Source organism: Camponotus floridanus, unplaced genomic scaffold (genome assembly GCF_003227725.1).
Source record: "Camponotus floridanus strain SB8 unplaced genomic scaffold, Cflo_v7.5 scaffold160, whole genome shotgun sequence".
Classification (NCBI taxonomy): Eukaryota; Metazoa; Arthropoda; class Insecta; order Hymenoptera; family Formicidae; genus Camponotus; species Camponotus floridanus.
Genome location: NW_020229282.1, coordinates 96,224 through 114,717, shown reverse-complemented (window position 1 = coordinate 114,717; position 18,494 = coordinate 96,224). Strand labels below are relative to the sequence as shown.

General features: G+C 37.9%; 3 protein-coding genes across 19 annotated transcripts in view; 2 read left to right on the top strand and 1 right to left on the bottom strand.

The window, feature by feature from the left end:
• The window catches only part of LOC105254317 (plasma membrane calcium-transporting ATPase 3), a 71,184-nt gene extending 66,174 nt beyond the window's left edge, over nucleotides 1–5,010 (bottom strand). For 12 of the 13 annotated variants that reach the window (XR_889441.3, XR_889439.3, XR_889440.3 and 9 more), the window contains exon 1: nucleotides 3,072–4,062. The gene's annotated coding sequence lies outside the window, so the exon portion shown is untranslated. The other variant, XM_011262897.3, reaches the window with a different exon arrangement.
• LOC105254315 (uncharacterized protein MAL13P1.304) lies at nucleotides 1,292–9,589 on the top strand. Of its 4 annotated transcripts, none has more exons than XM_011262895.3 (11): nucleotides 1,292–1,313; nucleotides 6,786–6,924; nucleotides 7,004–7,161; nucleotides 7,257–7,511; nucleotides 7,597–7,661; nucleotides 7,737–8,151; nucleotides 8,237–8,390; nucleotides 8,460–8,577; nucleotides 8,669–8,949; nucleotides 9,023–9,220; nucleotides 9,299–9,589. In XM_011262895.3, exons 2-11 carry the CDS (start codon nucleotides 6,844–6,846, stop codon nucleotides 9,419–9,421), a joined length of 1,848 nt encoding a protein of 615 aa, XP_011261197.1. In that variant the 5' UTR covers nucleotides 1,292–1,313; nucleotides 6,786–6,843; the 3' UTR covers nucleotides 9,422–9,589. The 4 variants fall into 4 exon arrangements, with proteins under 4 accessions (XP_011261197.1, XP_025262898.1, XP_011261195.1 ...); XM_025407113.1 differs by lacking the exon at nucleotides 1,292–1,313 and adding an exon at nucleotides 1,315–1,335; XM_011262893.3 differs by lacking the exon at nucleotides 1,292–1,313 and adding an exon at nucleotides 2,271–2,583.
• Nucleotides 9,590–10,125: 536 nt separating this feature from the next.
• LOC105254314 lies at nucleotides 10,126–18,183 on the top strand. 2 transcript variants are annotated; one of them, XM_011262890.3, is made up of 16 exons: nucleotides 10,126–10,272; nucleotides 10,861–11,137; nucleotides 11,851–11,991; nucleotides 12,565–12,904; nucleotides 13,363–13,407; nucleotides 13,476–13,607; nucleotides 13,739–13,888; nucleotides 13,991–14,119; nucleotides 14,591–14,775; nucleotides 15,002–15,110; nucleotides 15,543–15,764; nucleotides 16,400–16,629; nucleotides 16,828–17,035; nucleotides 17,162–17,345; nucleotides 17,717–17,819; nucleotides 17,902–18,183. In XM_011262890.3, exons 2-16 carry the CDS (start codon nucleotides 10,883–10,885, stop codon nucleotides 17,977–17,979), a joined length of 2,511 nt encoding a protein of 836 aa, XP_011261192.1. In that variant the 5' UTR covers nucleotides 10,126–10,272; nucleotides 10,861–10,882; the 3' UTR covers nucleotides 17,980–18,183. The 2 variants fall into 2 exon arrangements, with proteins under 2 accessions (XP_011261192.1, XP_011261193.1); XM_011262891.3 differs by lacking the exon at nucleotides 10,126–10,272 and adding an exon at nucleotides 10,536–10,753.
• The last annotated feature ends 311 nt before the right edge of the window (nucleotides 18,184–18,494 follow it).

The following is an 18,494-nucleotide window of genomic DNA, read 5'->3' as shown; positions in this document are numbered from 1 at the left end:
TACAAGCGATCCGACTGTCACGAGAGAGAAAGAGAGAGAGGTGTTTGTATAAAATTAAAAAATATATATATATCTTAAAGATAAAGTAAAGAAAGAACGATAAATATTTTCGTCTCGCTTTCTCATTCTGACACTTTGACAGAACGCGCGTCATGCAGGAAGTTTTCCTACCTAATTTTACAAGCGATCGCTCGCGATCCGACTGTCACGAGAGAGAAAGAGAGAGGTGTTTCTATAAAATTAAAAAAAGATATATATATCTTAAAAATAAAGTAAAAATAGAACGACGATTTGTCGATTATGTCGAGTCGAAAATTTCGGATATTTTTAATTAAGCTGGTCGCATACGAGGGTATAATTAGCATTGCTGTTGCAATAATTCTCTTGATAAAAAAAAATAATATGCAATTATTAATAATTAAAAATATATTTTTACAATGTACATAAACCTTGCGTAGATATCATCTCATTGAAGAAAAGTCGGGATAATTTTTCTCCTCACACTCCTTCGCGTGTGAGATGTAACGATAGCATTAATATTAGTTAACGTTATAGTTCTAGAACATGTTACGGAAGAAAAGTGAGAAAAATCTTTAACCCGGTACCGCCCGATCGCTCGCGATGACATAAAAATCCCCCCAGGTTTTTTCACTCGTCCAATATCCAAATGACTCTTTTGCAAATATAATCTCGCGTTTCCATCGAGGCTCAAAGCTGAAAGCGGAATCTCGCCTGTACGCAATTACTATATTTACATTTCCGCTAGCTGTCGTCGATCATTATACGAGTGTCGAAATTTCATTTGACGGAGGATCCATTTCGACGAGAAGGCGCCGCGAATCTCCACCTCGTAAAGTCACCCTCGGATGGCTGGTATTCGGGTTCCGTCAACGGCAAGACGTAACCCGCCAAACATTTTGACGTCGCTCCTTTTCGCGAGGCATGAAAACGGGCAGGAAAATAAGCGTCCCCTCGAGCAAGAAGCGCACGCTGAATCGACGACGACGACCAGAGGGAAGGAGACGCGTGCGAGAGCGGTTCGATACCAAATTCCGACCGTCGTCGGCAGCACCGAAATAAACTCAACTGCCTCCAAACACATTCGGCATTTCCTATCCCGCGCAGTTCTTTTCCCTGTCGTCGTCGTCTTCGTCGACGACGTTGTGCGCGCGAGCCTCGCACGTGCGTAATTATTGGCGACCCTCTATCGATTCGTTTCGGGCCGGTTTCGTCGTAACGAACGAGCGAACGAGCGAACGAACGAACGAACGAACGAACGAACCAGCAGGCGAGCGAACGAGTGGCTGTCAAAGGTTGGGTATATTTCCTCGGCAAGTGAGTCTAGGTCACCCGTATCGGGTCGATACCACGAAAGCGGGACAAAGGCGAGTCTCTTCGACTGTGCTTCACGCGTATTACAGTCGGAGTTGACCAGTACAGCTGGTGCTCGCATCTTTCGGCGAGAAAAAAGGTCCCTCTCCCTCTCTCTCTCTCTCTCTTATGTGTTCCGAGAGAGAAAGTCTCCCTCGAGAGAGAGAGACCTCGCATATTCGCGGAGAGATCTATGGCACCGGAAGCCAACGAAAGACTAGTTACACGCGATGCAAAGGCGTGGAATCAATCGCGAGGAGCACGTGAGACACGCGATGCACGCGTACAAAGTTAATCACATTGATAAGGTTGTTTAATTTCGTTTCTTCCCCTCAAAGTCGAGATTCCTCGACAGTTGCAGCTCGAAATTCTTTGCTCGAGGATAATCGCTGTCGCTGAATAATTTCCGTCTCTCGCAAAGTTACGCTAGAAGAAAATGAAACGATGCTACGCACTTTTTGCGAATCGAGGACGAAAGATTTCTGAAATACAATGTATTGATTATACCCGGTATCTCTCTCTCTTTCTCCTTCTTATCCACGCTCGCGTGACGCGAATCGAGGTTTCGGAAGGAAGCTCCTGAGAGCTCGATCTTATCTCGAACGCGGAGAAACTTGGTCGAGATTGCGAGCAGCTTTGAGATCTTGGCACCGAGCTCAGAAGCGACGAGAAGCACGGCGGAATGTCGGGGATAATGGAGTTTGAGGAAATATGGAAGAGCCGAGCGAGCGAGTTTCGCGGTGTCGGTGGACTCGGATCTCAAGATCGGTGACGGTGTATCTGGTGCTGGCGCACGCACGACCGGTTTGCATCCCTAATCGAAACGGTTTCCTTTAACAATGCGCCTGCCCGATCCCGGGGCTCTCTCTCTCTCTCTCTCTCTCTCTCTCTTTCTTTCTCCATCGGTCTCTTTCTCTCTTCGCTCGCTCTCAGGGTCCGCTGGCAGGTCTGCTGGCACTCCCGAAATAATGTTCGGAAGAACGGCACGGAGCACAAGGGAGAGGAACAGCGACGGAACGGAGAAAGGGGGGAAGGGAAGCGGAGCGTGATATCCAGAGAGAGAGGAAGATGAGAAAGGAGAACGGAACAAGAAACGCCCGGATCGAGCGCATGTTACATAATTTTCGTAACTCCACGGTGAAGCGGAGAGGGCGACGTAAACTGGTGGGGATGGGGAGTGGACGATGGTCGACGACGAGGAGCTCCCCCGAGGTATTTTCTATGAAAGGAAGAGAGACAAAGAGGATGAAAAGAGAGAGAGAGAGAGAGAGAGAGAGAACGCTCGACGGAAGGGTGCGTACGTACGTATAGTTAAATGGATGGATGGATAAATGGCACGATCGAGGGTAGCAAAAAGGGGGACGGGAGAAGGAAAAAACAAAGAAGAAACAACGTAAATATACTCGCGAGTAAAACAATAGGGACAACGAGACAAATATATATTTAAATAAAAGGAGGAAAAGAGAGAAAAAACAAGACGGAGGGAAAAGAGGCGAGGAGCGAGGGGGGAGAGGAGGAGGAGGTGGAGATAGCGGAGGCTCGTGTCCTGGTGGGCGGAATGGCGAATCAATCCTCGCGGAGGGGAGGGGAAGGGAAGGGAAGGATGAGAGGGCGAGAAGAAAGAGGTGGAGGCGCGGGTGCGGGAAGGCGGAAGGGTGGGTGGGGGTGGCGACGGCAGTGTGGCGACATACTCTACTCACCGTGGACGGTGGCAGCAAGATGTCTGCGAGGTGTCTCTTCTTCTCCTCGACGGTGGCAAGAGAGAGGAAAGCCCGGTGTCACATACGCCGCTTCATCGGGCCACTGTGCTGCCGCTTAATACCACTCCGCGCGGTGCTCTTCGCCCGCCTTCTTCACCTTCTGCCACTAAAAATAAACTCGCTCGCTCTACCGTGCGCACCTCCGGCTGCCCCCGCGCGCGCGCGCGCGCGCGCTCGCGAGCGTCCTCCTCTCCCTCTCCCGGCTACCCCTCGCTCCTCCTCGCGCTCTCTCTCTCTCTCTCTTTCTCGTTTCTTTTCTTTTTTTTTATCTCTCGCGCTCCTTCTCTCGTTTCCTCGCTCTTTCTCCTGCTTCTCGCGCTCGCGCTTCACGTCTTGTAACGCGACCGACACATTTACCCGCACTTTCGAGCCGCTCTCTCGGGCATTCTCGCGCACCTTTCGCGCTCGGCGACCGACCGACCAACCGCTCGATTCCCTAGAATCGAGGAGGTGGCACCGTGTCGCCGCTCGCCGCCGCTTGTCGCCGCTACCGCCGCCGCCACCGCCACCTCCACCATTGTGGATGATGGTCATGGTGATGGTGGTGATGATGATGATGATGACGACGAGGCTTTAATTACGATGGCGAGGACGGCGCGGTTTCGACAGCCGGAGCGGCACCTGGGAGAGAGATCGAGTCCAGAGAGAGAGAGAGAGAGAGAGAGAGAGCGAGAATTCGGAGTGGAGAAAAAGACGAAATTTCGGAGCACCCGATGAAGAATCGAAAAGAGATGAAGGGTGAAGAGAGAGAGAGAGAGAGAAAGAGAGAGAGAGAGAGAGGGAAAGGGTGAAAAGACAAAAAAGAGAGAGAGAGAGAGAGGAGTGGCGATGAATCGAACGACAGCAGGACGGGACGGGAAAGCGCTCACGCACTCGCGAATCGATTACTTATTCCGTGTGGATCTACTCCGAAATTTGTCGAGTCGCACGTTCTTACCCCGGGGGGATGCCACTCTGTCGTCGTCACCGAGAGCGCGGGACTGTCGCGCACTTCAGTTCCTCGTGGTCCCGTCGACCCACTCTCCCACCCTACTGGCGGTATCGACTGCGCCGGCGACGACGGCGACGACGGCGACGACGGCGACGACGGCGACGACGGCGACGACGCGACGACGACGACGACGACGACGACGGTGGTGCGGGACGGCCTTTTCTCCTTGATGCCCCTTTTCATATAGAGGCCAAGCCGCGGCGCCGACTTTACTCGACCGACTTAAGCTGGTGGCTCGCGGTGATAACCGGTGACACGGTGATTATCGCTGGCGAAGGCGACCGGCGAGCCGCGACCACGGCATCCGCGCATCCGGGGCAAGTTAGACGGGGACGAGAACAACGACGACGACGACGACGATGATTTGTACTCCGGTTAGCTCGCTTCCCGCTTGCTATCGCTCGCTGCCTGCCCGAGACCGCCGACTGTGCGCGCGCACCTTCGCTGTGTGACACGTCCACGCGCACGTGTGTGGGTGTTTGCGTGTGCACCGCCGCGAGACGAAGACGAACGCGACGGGTCTATCTATCTTCCGTCTCTTTTCCCGTCTCTTGGAGGCTGTCAGGACTGCGCGCTTCTACGCGGGATGATTACGCATGTGCGTCGAAAGCGGACGATGAAAGAAAAGAGAGTAACCGGTGGAGAGAAACACAGGGAACGAATGAGGGATAGAGGTAGAATAACCGAGAGGAGAAAGAAGAGAGAGCGAAACAAATGGAAATGCACATACGCGTATATGGGAAAGAAAGAGGGGAAGAAAAGAGAGAGAGAGAGAGAGAGAGAGAGAGAGAGAGAGAGAGAGAGAGAGAGAGAGAGAGAGAAAGAGGAAGAGAAACACGGATAGTAAAGTGTGTAAGACGGGGAGGGATTGGGAGGCCTGTCCGAGATTAGATACGAATTAATGAACGGTATCAACGGTACCGCGGTCGCCGTTACACTAAATCGAGGGAAACCACATCGGGTGCATATGTATATCGCGCTCTCGCTCGCTCGCGCATGCGTGGTTCGCGCCACCCAGCCTTATGACATATGTACCCTCCTCCCTCTTCCCTATTATTCGGGAATTCAGATTTCGAGATCGCAAAATTTGGCAATTTTTCTGTCCTAGCTCCTTTGTTAATTACCCTGTTAATTACCTTGTTATTATCGAGATAATATTTTATTCAATTCAAACGCAAGGATCTTGAATGGCTCCTGACATTCGTTCATGACGACGTTGAATTTTTTCTGGCATCGCGAAACGCTTCTGGATTATAGACTGAAGCGATTGAGAGATTGATTTTGACTGCTGATGTTATCTTCATCTGTTGTTGATATGATACTCTAAAATTCGAGTGAATTTTACATACCTGATTTATCTCCGGACTCAGGTATATGTACAGCTTTCCCTCGTTGTATGAAAGATCCAAACAAGCGTGCTCTGTAACATATTAAAAGAATTTTAAATTATTTACAATTCCAAATTCTCTCGTATATACACATCTATTAACCTCTTAGTAAAAATGAGAACAATATTAATACCTTATTAACCTGGTAATTAATATTAAAAGAATATATGTTTCGATGAAAAATAATGTCCGCGTTCAGCAGGATAAGCTGCTTTGTAACTGTTGTAAAATTCGTGAATCTGATTGATGTATGCTCTTAGATTTAGTCAAAATTAAGAGCCTACACTAATCAGGTTTACGAATTTTACAACAGTTGCAGAGCAACTTTTTCTGCTGAACGCAACCAATGTAAAATAGCGAGAGAGAGCCGCCGATTTAAATCTGTTCCGATAGATTAGTCCGATTAGTCCATGATATTACGCAAACACGAGAAATGACGCTAGCGATGCAAACTAAAATGATGGCGCCAACTTTTGAAATATAGTCTGGCAATGCTCGAGAAATATTGGCGGATCCATAATGCTGTCTATTTAAAATTTGAGAAAAAGTTGTCCAAGAAAATTTATGGGCAAAATTGAATTAATGCAATCATTGCGCACGACAAAATTAATTAATTTTCATATAGAAGAAATAAATAAAACTTGTGCCGTACTTGTTCAGTTTAAAGTAAATGTCGAGACTGATGAATCTCCATGGCTGCGGTCAAGATTGTGCTACGAATGCTTTGAAACATCGTTCTATCTTCATTCTCATGGAATATAGAACAAAGATAGAATGATGTTTCAAAGCATTCGTAGTGCAGACTTGACCGCAGCCCATATTTGACGTTTGCGGTGCGTCATCTACAACGACTCGCAAACCAAACATGCGATTGCCCGACTACATGTTTTACAATCGATGCTCAAGTCACAGCAATAGAAGTGAATAGAAGCGATAGTTGGTGTTGTTGTTATCGTTAGGTTAAGTGATTGAGTGTTTTCGAGTAATGATAAAAAAATCTGATAAAAAAGTGTGCAAAATCCTCGAGAAAATACAACGTAATTAAGGTGAAAAAATATTGAATATATATCTTCCTCCTTGATTAGTATGCGTCTTGATATCTTGCTAATAATAAGATAAGACACTATCATCTCCACTTGTTTTTTCCTTATTGTTGCAAAACACTTGCATTATTTTGAGTAGAACACATTTCTTTCACGAGAATTTCGATCATTTTATTTTTTATCCGATATAAATCATTACAAAGAAAATATCAATAGCGCTTTTTTTTTACAGTGATTGATAGATTTATGTTTTGTATGCGGATTATCGTGAAATTTATGAGTGAACAAAGATGGTTACCGTACAAGATATTGGTCTGCAACTTACGAAACCAGTGAAAGAATTATCAAAATGGAATTTCCCCTTCTCACAGGTATATCTAATGTCATCAATTTGCTTTGAAATATTTTGTTAACATAGTGATAATGTGTTAAGATAATCTCATATTGCAGACTTTGGAAAAATATTGTACACTATTCAATGCAACATGCAATAAAAGTTTTGGCGAAGCTGGGCTTATCCTGCAAAATTCTGCAGCTGTATATGTCCATAGAGTCGATTCTCTTTGGAATATAACAGAAAATTCTAGAAATTTATTATTAAATAATGAGTGAGTATGTTATTATAATATATAGGTCATACACATACATGTATATGTATAATTTAAAAAAAATTTATATATATATTAAATTATTTCTCTCTTAGACAGGAAGAAGTAACACAGAATTCTATAAAGAAAAGAGATAGAAAAGTTGACATGTGCTTTCAAGAATTTAAAACTGTTAACTTTGCAAAAGAAGTAGATAAGAATATTAATATTAAAAAGAATACAACACATGTGAATACTATCAAATCAAAAAATCGCTGCTTTGTTCAATTAGAGAAGGGTATCGCACAGCATGTTTCCATTGACATTTATGATGTAAATGGAGAAGTCATAGGTAAAAAATATGATTTTCGGTAAGTATCCAATTATTTTTTTATATAATATAATATGATGCATCTATTTCATTGTAAGATAATAATATCTGACAATATGTTGTAGCTGCAATCAAAATATAAGTATAGATGGTGTACTGGTTGATGCTTTGGTTGAGTTTGCGCCTCAAGGTATATAATTGATTAGTAGGATAAATTTCTGATTTAATCTAATAATTTGCAGATTTTCCATCGTTTTTGTTTCAGATTTCTGTTGCGACAGTGATAATTCTATATCTTTATCAACTCCAGAATGTACAATATACAGTGACAATAATCAAAATGCTGATACTGACAATGATCAAAATAGTGATACTGAGTCTGAAAGGAATAATGATGATTCGCTGGAAGAAGAAATTCCTGATTTAATTACATCTTTAGAATCATCTCAGCAAAATTTATCTTTATCCGAGAACGCTAGTATCAACAATACACTTGATGGCTCAAAAAAAATCTATCCAAATATGTCAAACACTACCGACTCATTGATAACTGACATCAATAATACTATTTTATGGAATAATAAAGATTTGGATGATAATTATTTGAATAATAGAGAAAGTATAGATGGTAGTAGTGTATTAGATAGTCCGCCAGAGTCTGTAAATTCAAAAGATAGAAGGTATTTTTAATATTTTTCCTACACTTGTAACCTCTTACTGCAGCAATTTTATGTGAGAATAATAAAATCAACGATATTATTTTAGAACATCATCGACGGATGATCTAGGTTTGATAAATGACACAAATGAAGACCTTTCGAAAATAAATTTAGCTACCAATATTATACAAAATACTCCTCCAAATAGCAATATAAAGAGTAAAATAAAATCGCGGTCTTCGAGATCCACATCGAAATCGGTATATAATAGCATTTAAAAATTTATTATTAACTAATAATGCTTGATAATATTACTGAATTGCTTATAGATTAAGCGAAAATTTGGCCAGATAACAAAAAACGAAATGCTTACACCAAGTAAAAGAGGACAAATAGTAAAGAAAAATCTCGCGCATATTTTGGAGGAATCGACGCCCTCACAAAAAGGTTTATCACAGTTTTTTCTAGTGAAAATAAATTCTTCACAGTCTAATATAAATTTATTGATATATACTAAACGTTGAAATTTGTTTTGCAGATAGACCAAATATGTTCAAAAAAAATTTGAGTACCTGTATAAAATATATACGAGAATACAATTCTTCGCAATACAACGATGTTACGAATATAGATTTGGATCTCTTAGGATTTCGGTTATGCGTTAATGTGGAAACGAATACGAATATTAGCGATAACAATATAACGGACACTTTGATTAATGAAGTCTCTTCACTTCGCAGTTCGAGTCCCATAGACATGTCGCTTCCGCATGAAAATTTCTGTGACATTTGGTTGCAATCGGACTCACCGCACTTCTCAGTAAATAGACGAATAATGAAGTCGTCCTTGGAAATATTAGTTGTAACATTTCATCAACGAATAATGATTTCAGAAAAATGTTGACAAGTGGCATGAATTGATGCAACCTAAATTACGCGAGGCCGAGCAAAGATCGACGTTTTGCATTCGTGATTATGCGTCTCGAATTATAGAGACTTTCAAGACAAATGATCAACGAAGAATCAGTTTTGACGCCGTTATTGAAAATGAACACGACGTGGCCAGATACTTTTTAGCGTTGTTGGATTTAGTAAGAGAAGCGATATTATAGAAAAAGAGAAAAGTGCTTACGTAATTGACGATTTCTAATGAAACTTATTGTTTACAGGCTTCGAAACAAAATGTAGAGATAAACGCAGATAAAGATCTCAAACATGACATAGAAATTATTTTACGTGAAGAAGACAGACAATCTATGGTCATCAATGGTCAAGTGAATTCACATGATTAACGAGCAAATGTTTTAGTTCCGAGCACTGCTATATATAAGAAAAATATATAAGAAAAATCAATTTATATACCTTCGACTATCGGGGGAACAGAAAGCCCTGTTTCTACTGTGATATTTTACCGTAAGAGTGCAATTAAATGTCTTCAATAAAGATATATATCTTGTCTACCTATTTGTAAATGTTTTTTACCGGGATATCTATCTTATTTTTTCATCATTTTATCGAATTATAATTTATATATATAAAATTTTTGTATATACACTTGTAATTGGAAATTTATACACACACAATATATATACACATTTCTATAATATGTAAAATTCATTCATGTAAATTTCATAATCAATTTTATTTAATAATCACTATATCGAGTAGTAATTCGTTGCTCGGCGAGTCATAACGAGGCGTTACAAGAAAGGAACTGTTACAGCATGAGAGATTGATTTTTTTAATTAATACTGGAACGCATTCGTTGTCTATACCGTGTATGACTGCGACGATATGTGACAAAATGACAAAGCGTTGCATTCATAAACGTGCAAATCTCTCTCCATCACACACCACGACGCCACGCACATCTCACGCGTACACGCGCAACGTATGACAATTGGTCGTAGTGTAATACACAGGGAGAGAAAGAGAAATGCTCAACGCATGCGTCTCGTCTGTGCTGAGCCGACGACAGGCGCACCGGCTCACGGTTTATATTAGTTTACATTAGGACAGGAACATAGACACCGCAAACGCCGTGCAAATTGTGTTTTTGTTAACGCGCTAACTATTGTTTTCCCGAATGTTTGCGTTGAAAAAAAATCGTCCAGCATCGAAATTAAATATTATAGAATAGATTGTAAGTTTTCTTTTTTTTTTTCATTGACGAGTGCCTCGCGAAAATATAATAGTTACAGTTTAAAAAAATTAGCATTAAGATATTACAGAAATGTATAATAAAAATTGTGTCAAGAATTGTGAAAGAGTGACGGAACGATATAGGAGCGATGGAAACTGGTGGAGATGCTACAGAAGTTTAATATAGAGTCAATTCCACTTGATAGTAACCAATTAGACGGCATAGATCTATACGCTTCTCTCCCTTGATCTTTCTCTCTCTTTCGCGGTGCGGCAGATATATTCAATTGAGATAGTTGCGTTCTGTTGCGCGTCGCGTCTTCACGTTAATATACACGTATTATTATTCATAATTTTTGTGTTGAACATGTGTAATATATGAATTATATTATTAATTATCCTCGATTAACGATTTAACGAAAAGTTAGTTTAAATTTATTTTAAAGTATTTCTAGGAGAGAGCAGGATTATCCTATCGTCGCGTTAGTATTTTTTTTGAAGATTCTTTTATTTTTTCAATTTTTTTCTACTTTTTTTACGTGCAAAATTGGCATCATTTAGTAACTTTTTCAAGCACAACTTTTTGCAGGGATAAAATTAACTGCGTCAACATGAACAGCAAGAGTGCATTACTAGTGCAACGATGGATGCTCCAACCGCGCGTGTTACTCATTCTCATTTTGCTGCAATTTATCATTCAGTTTTTCACATCAATCTATCTATACAAGTATGTCACGAACGTGGAGAGCGATCTTCGCTTGGTAAAAAGTCAGTATCCACTGGAGACCGTGGCACTTCCGCGCCGAAGACGCAGCAGTGCATTACCAATCGGTGAAGACAATGCCGTTTCTGACATAACAAGTAGAGTACGTATAAAGTATATATACGTATAATTCACAAAGAGATCATTTTTTAACGACAAAAAAGAAATTTTCAATTCTATTGGTGAAAATAAAAGTCGGATTTTTTATAAAGAGAGGAAAGAGTCTGAAATTTTTTTATATTACCTCTCTCGTAATAAAAGATTAAATATTATTAGAAAAAAATATTTTATATCAATTTTATATATATAGTGTATATTTGTGATTTAAATATATATACTCAAGTTATTTATGAAAAATTCTATTGAAAATTGTATTTTATTGCATATTATCGAATTTGTGATAAAATATCTTACAAAATTGTAGTGAAATCGACATATTATTTTGTTTGAAAAAATAAAATTCATTGAAATAATCGTTCTATGGCCAATATTGAAAAACATAATTCAATATTTTTGTAATCACACATTACATACATTTTTTTAAATAAAAAATAATTTTTCGAAACATTTTATAACTCTATTATTTAGAAAAATAATTGAATATATACGTTTAAATCACACACACTGTATATATAATAAGATAAAGAAAAACATTTTAATTTTGCAATTGAGAAAACTTTGGTTTGTTAATTCTTTGTGAATTTAAATCTGCAATATTTTCCAACAGAGATTAAATTTCCTAATTTAATTTCTTTAGAAATATCTTGGATCTCTCGCGTATAATATCGTGGAATTACATGGATTACTCGGTTGCAGATTCGAGAGGATAAGGAAATACAAGGTACAAAGAAAGTAACAGCCTCCCCCATTATGGTCTCTGGCTCTGCGTCTTCGCCAACGGCGGCCGGAGGTCAAGACCCAAGCTGGGTCTGGTTGAACGCCGACACACGAATACAAGTCAGTTCTCTGTGATTGTTAGAACTAGTTACCTGCTTCGCGATACATCCTCGTCTAATGTTCTCGTCAAACTTCGAACTTTGCCGTGATGTTCCTCACTATGAGTTCCGTCACCTATATAGAGTATCGCGTATGTAGAATACATGGAGATAGGGGAGCTAAGTGTTTTTTAGACCTATTTCCCTTATTACAACAACCATAAGCGTATTCATGTTTGTGCAAACATGAATACGCTTAGACAAGCTTCTTTTTTTAACGTGAGAATTAGATTCAAACTGGACGGGATATTGAGTTTAAAATAATATATTTTTCGTTCACACATTTTTGAAAAATTATCTATAAAATAAATCGTTAAAGTCAAATATTTTAAATTTACAACAATTTTAAAGTTACAATTCAATATTGTTAAAAGCAGTTATTGGAGTAGGTCATAAAAATACTTTAAAAGAAGTTATAAAAAATATATAAATTTTTTACAATATAGTAAAAAAGGTTTAAACAATTTAATATAAAATAGTGTATAATATTCGAGCCTCTCTGCTCGAGCATCCATCCACTTACCTTGTGTTTCAGTTCGATGCGATCGAAAATTTTTGCCGTTCATCCGCAAAGTATTGTCCACCGGGCCTCCCTGGTGCTCCTGGAAACCCAGGTCCACCCGGCGAGCCAGGTTTGCCAGGTATCCAGGGATTGGTGGGACCGAAAGGACCTCCTGGACAACCAGGTCATCCTGGCATCAGAGGACCCAAAGGCGACATCGGTCCACCGGGATTCGATGGAAGAGACGGTGTGCCAGGTGAGCCCGGTTTGGATGGCATTCCCGGTAGAAGTGGCATGGATGGCACACCTGGCACCAATGGTAAGCCGGGTATGAACGGATCGCCCGGATCGCCTGGAAGAAATGGAACAGATGGTAAGTTTAAATATAGAATAACTTGAACACAATTAAAAAATCGGCGTAAAGAAAGATATGCATGCTACAAATAAACATGCGATTAAATGTAAAGAAAAGTACTTGGCTTAAAAGCAAATAAATGCATAGAAAAGCGGCCAAATCTTTATTTTTATCCAAGAGAAATGTATATTGCTTAATGAAAATGCTGCTTGTTAATATTTTTACTGTTTATTACATAGAGATAATTTCATCTCACTGTTATATAGAAAAATGTTGTTTATTACTTTTACCTCTTTCATCGTACATTTTTATCTCTTTCATATAAATTTCACTCATCATACATTGCAACATATTTTACAACATTTTACAGCAAAGTAATATATAAATTAAATTAATATTAAGTAATATATAGTAATATATAAAATCTTCGTTACTTTATAAATAGAAAATATTATGACAATTTTATATTTATTTAGGAAGACCCGGTCAAATGGGGCCTCAAGGACCACCGGGACCTCGCGGTGGGTAATAATGTTCCAGTGATTTCAGCCCTTCATTTGTTTCACAAATGAATTTTTTTATGCATCAGGAGACGTAGGTCCGGTTGGTCGTCCCGGAATTCCGGGAAAAGACGGCACGCCAGGTATACAGGCTTACAAAGTGAACATCAATGACCACCATGGTATACAAGAGAGTATATTGATACCACCATCCATCGTAGGTAGGATAAAGATTATCGGTGTTCTACTTTTTTTAGCGAGATTAATGTATTTTTTCTTTCTTTTTACGCAATTTACTAAAATCATAATATTATAAATTTATAAAAGTGTTATAAAAAAATCGACGTTTTAGAGATTGTACCGTCATTAAACGCGAGCGATGTAATTTCCGTGCAAGAAGGTAACAATATACGACTGAGATGCGCCGCTAGTGGGAAACCGCAACCCGTTATACAGTGGACCAAAATAGACGGTTCCACGATACCCATGGGAACTTGGCACGGTATAAAAGACTTTTATAATTTGCAATAATAAATAACGGATAATAAACAAGCGAGAGATTATATAATGAGCTTTCATATAAAATAATTTTACGATTCTTTAGTGAGTTCGATTATGGGTCATACTTTTAATATCAGCGTGATAACCCGGGAACATATGGGCGATTATGTGTGTAACGCTAACAACGGAATATCACCCGCAAGTTCCAAAAAGTTTAGACTTCAAGTCAGATGTAAGCACGTCGCAATCTTTTTTAATAAAAAGAAAATTATGATATGTGTATAATATATTTAAAAATGCATATTATAAATGCATAATATAATTTTTCATTTTTCATGTAAATTTTCTTAACCGTCTCTCTTCAATATTCTTATACTTTATATTTTTATAATTTCTTTTGAATTTTATTTTATTTTATTTTATTTCTGTATTAATTGCTTTGAAACATGCCACATAATTATTATTTTCTAATTGTTTGTTACATCAATTTTAACATATATTATGTGAATGCATATAGATGATGATACATGTATATTTAATGATTCTGTAGTGATTATAAAAAAAAATTTAATAAACCTTCGAAGATAAATGTATAGAATTTGTAGACGTTATTAGAGTGAGTAATTCCGAAAGAACCAATATTTTTTATTCGAACGGATATAGATGCAAGTAGAGACAAAACTGATAATCGATCGTGTTCCAGTTCCGCCGTTTATTCGTATACGTAACAAAGTGGTTATCGTACGAAATCAAAATCCGGCAATGCTGGAATGCGAAGTGGAAGCCTTCCCCGAGCCGGTGGTACACTGGGAACGCGGCGATGGTCGCCGTTTGAAAATGTCGGATAAATACAGAACGGAGGTTTATGACAGACGAGATAATTACAAGGTAATATTTTTATCGAACTGCATGCATTTCATTAATTTTTGCGCTTCTCTATTAATTCTCTCGTCTGGCTATTGTATATTTAAAGTAGAAAATGTATATATAACATTTGCATATTTGACATAAATTCGATAATATGCAAAATCGTTCTCTTTACTCGCTTGCTACTATTTCATCTCATTACAACTTGTGACGCCTTTTGTAATGCACGTGAAATTATTCCGAAAAGTTGAAGATGAAGCTAAGAATCACGAGAGTGACGTCGTCGGATCATGGAACTTACTATTGTGTGGCGAAAAATGAGCTTGACATTACCAAAGGAACCTTTATAGTAAACGGTTTGTTTCATCATTTTACTCGATATCATTTGATAATAAATAACGAAGAGCCATCACAGAATTTTCTAATTAATTATTATAACATTAAAATAAAAGAGTCATGTTCTTCTATTTGACCTGATATTGAGTGCATTGTTATTATAATTTTACAATAAAGTATTTGCAAGCAAAACTAATATTTAAGATTTTTAATTCTCTCAACAAAAAATCTATACAGTTTATTAAATTCATCGAGTTAAATTCTCAAAAATGTGAAGAATACCCGACTCTTGCTTTTATATTTCTTGAATAATTTTGCATTAAAAAATTCCAGATTTCTTTAAATCCAATTCAGTTTGTCTCTTAAATATCTCCTCAAATATATCGTTCATTTTCGAAAATTAATTTTATTATTGAATTTTTTAATACAATGATAATAATATATAATTCTAGATGACCTTAAAAGTGCAGAGAAACTGAAGTTAGGAAATGACCAGCACGTTACGTATGGTCATCCTATGCCTCCGAGCGTCGATCAGGAACAAGAATTATGCAGTCCACAAGAAACCTGCACGACATGCCCAAAGTGCACGTACGCGGGCATACTGGATGCACACGTGCACGTTTACCCATTGCGTGGTATTAACACTACGCGGATACCCCAGCTGTTAGCCGGTATGTTTAATCATTTCTAACTAATGTATTCTAGCAACTAGTTCTTGTGTGCAGAGACGGTAGATAAATTAATTTCAACAGATAGAGGTTGCAGTGTAAACACAGATAGCTCGCAATAGTGTAAGCTCCACTGTATACACTGTATATACAGAGCTTTAATTAAATGAGTATTTTTTGCAAATTTAAAAAGAAAGATGAATAAATGTGACAATTAAAATAAAATGTAACGGGACGAGAATACCTTCGTGCAACTTTTAAATCGACAAAATGTTTTTTATTGACTTTAGACATTTTAATATTTACGTGAGAAAAATAGAAACTTTTTAAAAAATAAAATTATTTAATTATAAGATAATCATTTTTATTTAATATTATTTTAATTACAAGAGATCCTTTTGACTCATTTTAATTCATCTTTTTCTAAAATTATCTATGGCGGGTCAAGCGTAACATAAAAATATATATAATTAATGATTAAAAAATGCAGTGTCATAATGTTCGCAGAAGTTTATGTAATTGACCAAGTACTTATCAAAGGAGTGTCCACGAGTATTGCAAAGAGAAATAAAACTTCTTCATGTCGATTTTTTTTTCGGCACTTGAAAACTAATAATTGACATCGATAAAATTTGCAGAAGGTATGATAGAAGCCGTGGGAAAGCCTGTGCTAAAAGGAAGCATGGACGACTATTATGGAAGTTGGATGCACGACGCGTTCTCCCGACATCCTCATGACGTCATGTCTGATAAACTCTTTGTAACACGCAATAACACTCGTGACATGTCCTACATCTACGAGTTCAAATCGAAGGAACATTTCAAAAATGATACGGGTCTTCCGATAAAATTGCCCTATGCTTTTCAGGTTGGTAGTTTAAAAATTCAAAAGAGAAAAAAGCAACAGACACCTCTAATATTCACACAATTTCTGAAGATTTATAAAAATATAAAAAAATGATAACAAGATAAGAATACAAATTTTAAAAACCATATAAAATTGTAATGTTTGACGGGCGAAGAAATTTCAAGTGAGAACTAAGCTTGTGATCGATATTTTTTTTAGGGTAACGGACATGTAGTTTACAACAAATCATTCTTTTACAATCCCCAAAATCGAGCGACGGTCTTTCGATTTGATCTCTACTCGGAATCCGATTGCAATCGACATTTCGTCAATTGCGAAATAGAGTTGCCGGGTTTGCAGGTCAATACTAAGAACTACCTCTATACGCACAATTTCACTTATGTGGATTTCAATGTAGACGAAAACGGTAAAACGACGAATCCTTTTTGCCGATATATTTTTTGGATATTATAAATCAAAAATATCAGAAGTATAATTTAATAAAGGATATTAAAATAAAAAAATTAAATATACGTACAAAATGTTTGAGCAGGTTTATGGGTTATTTATGGATTAGCGTCCAACAATACAGTAGTGGTGAAAATTGACCCTGTGAAGATGATGATTCAGTACGCATGGAACATCAGTATCGATCATCATAGATTCGGAGAGATGTTTATCGCGGGAGGAGTGCTTTATGCTATACACAGTGTCACCGAAGAAACTATGAAGATACGGTAATACGAGAAATTAAATTATTTTTAAAGAACACGAATATTGCGTGGAAATTCTCTTTGAATATTTTTTAATATACAATTCCCCAATTTTCTGTAGCAATATTCATTTAATACTCATTAATGATTATATTTGCCGTCACGTAAAAAATTGTCACGTATGCATATGTATATATACATGAAATGAAAATATATACAGATATATGAAAATATATGAAATGATTATATGAAAAATATATAAAAAAAGGAATGATTATTATAAATAAATTATATATTCACAAGAGACATATCCACGAATAATCGAACTGGCTGTCTTGCTTTTTCGGACCACAGAATTATCGTTATTACCCAAGCCGATTACCTCAATTCCGTAGATTCGCCTTCGATTTGTCTCGAAACACGATACGGGATGTATCATTGTCGTTTACGAATCCGTATCACAAGACCACAGCAGTTAGCTACAATCATAAGACCAAGGTATGCGTTACTCAGATACTGAGATATCTTTCACAATTCTCTCTCCTTATATGTTCTTATTCGGTTTCCTTTTTCGTTACAGGAGCTCTATACGTGGAACAAGGGCAATCAATTAGCTTACCCTGTGAAATATCGCGACGAATTGGTCGGAGGCAATTGAGAGACAATTTTCTTCGATATATGTGCATTGTTAATCACCGTTAATTAAGGAATTTTAACATATAACATCTTTTCATCTTCGATTTTCTTTAGAGCGTTCTATTTATCTTGTATACATGCCGAAAATAATAATAAACAAGATCAATCAATATGCATAATTATTGTTTCTTTAGTTAATCGCATAAGTAAATGTCTAACGAGGGATCACTGAATCTATATTTCCATGTATAAAATTGTATAAAAAATAATCTTTAATTATACTATAATTATGTTTTTAGAAAGATATATTATCAATACATAAATATTGCGAAATGAAATATATATGTGACAGAATATAATATTTTTTTAAATATCTCGAGATTGATTCGATTCGCCGAAAATATATCTTAATATTTCATCTTCATCAATTCTAAACGCACGTCTTGAAATTGTTGGCATTACAATTGAAAAAGTTAAAAAATCTTGCTTATAATAAAAATAATCCACAAAAAACAGATTTAAATATATGGAATGTTT